Raw genomic sequence first — 4705 nt, forward strand, 5'->3', positions numbered from 1 at the left:
AGAAATTTTTTATTAAACTTCTTTATTGAAATTTTATTATATCTACAGTGGTGGCCAAAAGTGTGGACACTTTTTGAAAGTTTCATGTTTTTCAACTTTGTGAGCTTGTAGAATATATTAATTTTCACTTAAATATAAACGTTTATACATCAAATTGAAGGTAATTTAATGTAGAACTTAATAATAAATACAATATTACAATATCTGTATTACAAAAAAAGTTATGCAATTAATAGTAAGATCTATCTTAGATTTGTATTTTTTTAAAGTGATACTTACGCAATCAATACTTAGTAGTATAACCCTTATTTTTTTAAGACAGCTTCACAGCGTCTTTTCATCGAGTGAACGAGTGTTTGGAGTTCATCTTTCGTAATCACATGGTGCAAAGAATCAATTATAGCTTCACTTAGTTGTCTTTTACTGAATGGACGCTTTTTTCGTACAAGAATTTTCAAACGTCGCCACAAATTTTCAATTGGATTGAGACCAGGGCTGTTTCCTGGCCATGGTAACATATCTATGCCTCTATTTTGAAAGCATGCTTTTGCTGTGTGGCATGGAGCTCAATCCTGCTGAAAAATAAATGGTGCGTTGTTGGGGAAGAGATCCCTGATGGAAGGTATCAATTTTGGTTTCAGGACAGTTTCGATGAATTTTTTGGCATTTAGGATGCCAAATCAGGCCGAGAAAAATGCACAAGTGCTACTACCGATAAAAAAATTAAATGGCTATGCCTTCAAGATAGAAAAATGTCATCAGATGATATTAGATGTGAAATGAATGCAGCTGGTATTGCAGTAAGTTCAAAAACAATAAGAAGAAGGTTATCAGGATTTGGACTACAAGCTAGAATTCCAAGGAAAAAACCATATTTAAATCAAAAGCAACGCGAAAAACGAGTTAAGTCGGCAAAAGAACACATTAAATGGTTAGAAAATTAATGGAAGCAAGTAATCTGGAATGATGAGAGTAAAATATCGCTCTTTGGAAGTGATGGTAGAAAATACGTGAGACGTAGAGCAGGCGAAGCTCTTCATCCTGATTGCATTGAAGCAACTACAAAAAATCCAACAGACGCATGATTTTGGCATGTATGTCTGCAGATGGTGTGGGCCGAATTCGAGTGATTGATGGCATCCTGAGTGCCAAAAAATACATCGAAACTGCCCTGAAACCAAAATTGATACCTTCAATCAGGGATCTCTTCTCCAACAACGCACCATTTATTTTTCAGCAGGATTCAGCTCCATGCCACACAGCAAAAGTATGCAAAGCATGGTTTCGAAATAAAGGCATAGATATATTACCATGGCCAGGAAACAGCCCTGATCTCAATCCCATTGAAAATTTGTGGAGATGTTTGAAAATTCTTGTACGAAAAAAACGTCCATCCAATAAAAGACAACTTATTGAAGCTATAATTGATTCTTGGCACCATCTGATTACGAAAGATGAACTCCAAACACTCGTTCACTCGATGAAAAGATACTGTGAAGCTGTCTTAAAAAATAAGGGTTATCCTACTAAGTATTGATTGTGTAAATATCACTTTAAAAAAATGCAAAGCCAAGATAGATCTGACTATTTGTTGCATAACCTTTTTGTAATACAGATATTGTAATACTGTATTTATTATTAAATTCTTCTTTAAATTACCTTCAATTTGATATATAAACGTTTGTATTTAAGTGAAAATTAATATATTCTACAAGCACACAAAGTTGAAAAACATGAAACTTTCAAAAAGTGTCCACACTTTTGGCCACCACTGTAGGTAAAAGAAGAAAAAAAATCAAGCAAATTTTACTACAGCAGAAAACCTATTATCCGGAACGATCGGCACCATCGCTATTCCGAACAACTGATTTTTCCGGTTTTCTAAATCGCTACAAAATGCAGTTTTTTTATTGTCAAACCCAACTAAAACAAAAAAATTATTACTTAGAAATAATTTTAAAAAGAAGAAAAAATGATAAAGTAATACACATAAGATTAATAACATAAAAAGGAAAAAAAATAATGAAATGAAAATACATACAGGCTTAATTTAAAATGAACAAAGGTAAAATGAAAAAAAAAGGGGGGGGGGTGAACTCTCTCTTCCACATTGTTTTCTTCTACTTCGCCATTATCTGCGTCAGGACTCAAAACCATCCACTCCATTTTTTACTTCATTATTAAAAAATGAAAATGGAAAACTCAGAGCTTTTCTTTTCCCTCCTATGCCTGAGAGAGACAACATTGGAGTATAATTCTGGATGAAAAATAAATTCTTTCGAAAATTTCTGGAGAAAAGGAAAACAAAATTTTTTACTTTTTTATTCTTTATTATTCTCAAATGAGAAGGGAAAAATCGCGAGCATTTTTTTTCCTTCCTCCTATGAGCTATAAAGACATCATTTGAATATAATTCTGGATGGGGGAAAAAATCTTTCGAAAATTTCTGCAGGAAAAGAAATTTAAAATTTTTTACTTCCAAAAGGAAAAATCTTTCTACAATAAAGTCTGTAATGTTCTGTGACAATATTGCCGTGATTCTGGCAAACAATTACTATCTAGAAGAGTTTAACTTGGGTTTCAACATTTTGATAAAACATTAATTGAAATCAGAAGGGAAAACATGTGTATCACAATTTTATTCCTCATTAAGATGAGCAATTTTATTTCTCCTCTACTCCAGTTAAACCAGCAGTTTCCAGTTAAATTAGCAAGCAGACACAAGCTGACATAATAAAAAGAATTTATGTTCTACCATGTTCTGTCCCCTCCTCACACCCCATTCACAATGAATGAATTGAAAAACAGGTGCAGTTCTAACACTTGACCTTTTGAGTCATTATTCCCATTTCTTTGGCTGTCACTATGCTCAAAGGGGGAATAGCAGAAATGACAGATATTTCTTAAAAAAATAAGAAAAAGTAAGAAATAACAGGAAAAAAAGAAGGGGTACAGAGATAATAGGAGTTCTGCAGTCCCTGTAGGGCATACTTTGAGAGATTTCCAAGAATCAAAGAAGACAAATAAAATTATTTATTTTAACTCTTCTGGACAAAGTAGGTAATCAACAGACATATTCTTACTGTCAGAAGCTGGCAGTAATGACTCTCCTTGCTTAAGGGCCAGATGATAAGAAAACAGATGTTCAATAAGTCACCCTTTCTCACAGAGCTATGATTGAAAAGAAACACCTATGTAGAAGAGGATGATTGATGTTATTTAGTACAAGACTCTCACATCTCTTGACAGTGTAGGAAACTAATGCTTATTTCTAAAATGATGATAAAGTAAACACCTTTTAAAAAAGACAGAAAAATCTTATGAGGAAAAAAAATTATTTTTTATATAGTGGGGAAAATTTATCAAATTTCGTTCCGGTTTTTTGATTTCCAGATAAGAGTCTCTGTATTGTACTTAGAAAAATAATTAATCGAACAAAGGATTGGTAAAAAGTCAATCTGTAAGAAACAAACAAATATAAGAAAAAAAACTGTCACTGTAGTTACAACAACTATTGATACTCAAATAAATTTGCTATTTCAACAATATATACACTTAGGAAATTTTATTTAACTCTATTTGGATCAAAATTTCAAAACATAAAAAAAAAAAAAAAAAAGCGATCTTATTTTTCACAAGTACAAATCTAAAATATTATAAGATATACTTAAGATCAAGAATAGAGAGCAGTTTCAGATTTACACTGATAAAAATGTACACAAGTACATCTGTGTACTTAAATGTACAAGTACATTTTAATCAGAGTACAATTAATAAGAGGGTAAAAATATACTTGAGGGTGTCCCTTGGCGACTTATGTCTGGCGCCATTCCTCTTAGCGTGGAACACCGTCCGTGGTAACATGAATGTGGCCAAAACATAATATTTCAATAAAACATTGGAAAATTTCAACAAAGCATCGTCCAAAACTTTATAAAATTACAATGAACCCAACATAAGCAAAACTAATAAACCCAATAAAGTGCATTTTGAATCGAAACAAAAATTAATGGAGTAAGCACTTAAAGAAAAGGAAAAAAATCTCCCACAAACAGGACACTTGTATCTATTACTATTTAAACCTTCATTCATACACCAGTCAATCACTGCTTTTTTTCCATTGTTATTCAAACCATACAGAAACTTAAGATTTATCTTATTTACTGCAGTCTTTTTTAGGAACAGAAGCAAGATTAACCTTATCCAATGTAGAACTAACGGACCTCTGAAATTACATAAACCATTGAACATTTAAAAATAACGCTAGAATCTAATTCTAAATCAATCAGGCGATAATCAAGGGGCACCCTCAAATATAGTCAACCCGTTCCTGAGAAAAGGGAACAGATGAGTTGTACAATATTTAGTCTTACAACATTAGTCGCTGAAAATTCTTCGAGCCATGTCGAGTAATGTTCAGAATTATCATTCCCGCCCTGAAACAAATCTTTGTGTTTGCGCTTTAGTGAAGTCCCTCTAGAGACCATAATAAAGTGGAGTCTTAGAATCACAATGAAAGAAGTTTTAAAATATCGCTTTTCCTCTATGGTCAAGCATAATGTTTGTTTTGGTGTAATTCAAAACTTCATTTTACTGTGCCCCAAACCGATTTTGGAGTGAAAATATGTTGCAAAATTATGAGCTTGTGGCTTTATTATACTCCATAGAGATTTTTCCGGTAGTACTATGTAAGCTATAAGTTAAT

The 4705-nt window shown here is 32.4% G+C and overlaps 1 protein-coding gene across 12 annotated transcripts in view; it reads right to left on the reverse strand.

Annotated features, from left to right (window-relative positions):
• Positions 1-4614, reverse strand: part of LOC147803227 (uncharacterized) — a 33388-nt gene extending 28774 nt beyond the window's left edge. For 11 of the 12 annotated variants that reach the window (XR_015428919.1, XM_087150588.1, XM_087150586.1 and 8 more), the window contains exon 1: positions 4374-4612. Coding sequence is in view for 4 of the 12 variants with exons in the window: in XM_087150588.1 (XP_087006714.1) it covers positions 4374-4429 (56 nt within the window). In the remaining 8 variants the exon portion in view is untranslated. Of the gene's footprint in view, positions 1-4373 lie in introns of all 12 variants that reach the window. The other variant, XM_087150585.1, reaches the window with a different exon arrangement.
• Positions 4615-4705: the final 91 nt, after the last annotated feature.

The sequence above is a fragment of the Parasteatoda tepidariorum genome, chromosome 9 (genome assembly GCF_982258835.1).
Source record: "Parasteatoda tepidariorum strain Cologne lab strain chromosome 9, Ptep-v5.0, whole genome shotgun sequence".
NCBI lineage: Eukaryota > Metazoa > Arthropoda > Arachnida > Araneae > Theridiidae > Parasteatoda > Parasteatoda tepidariorum.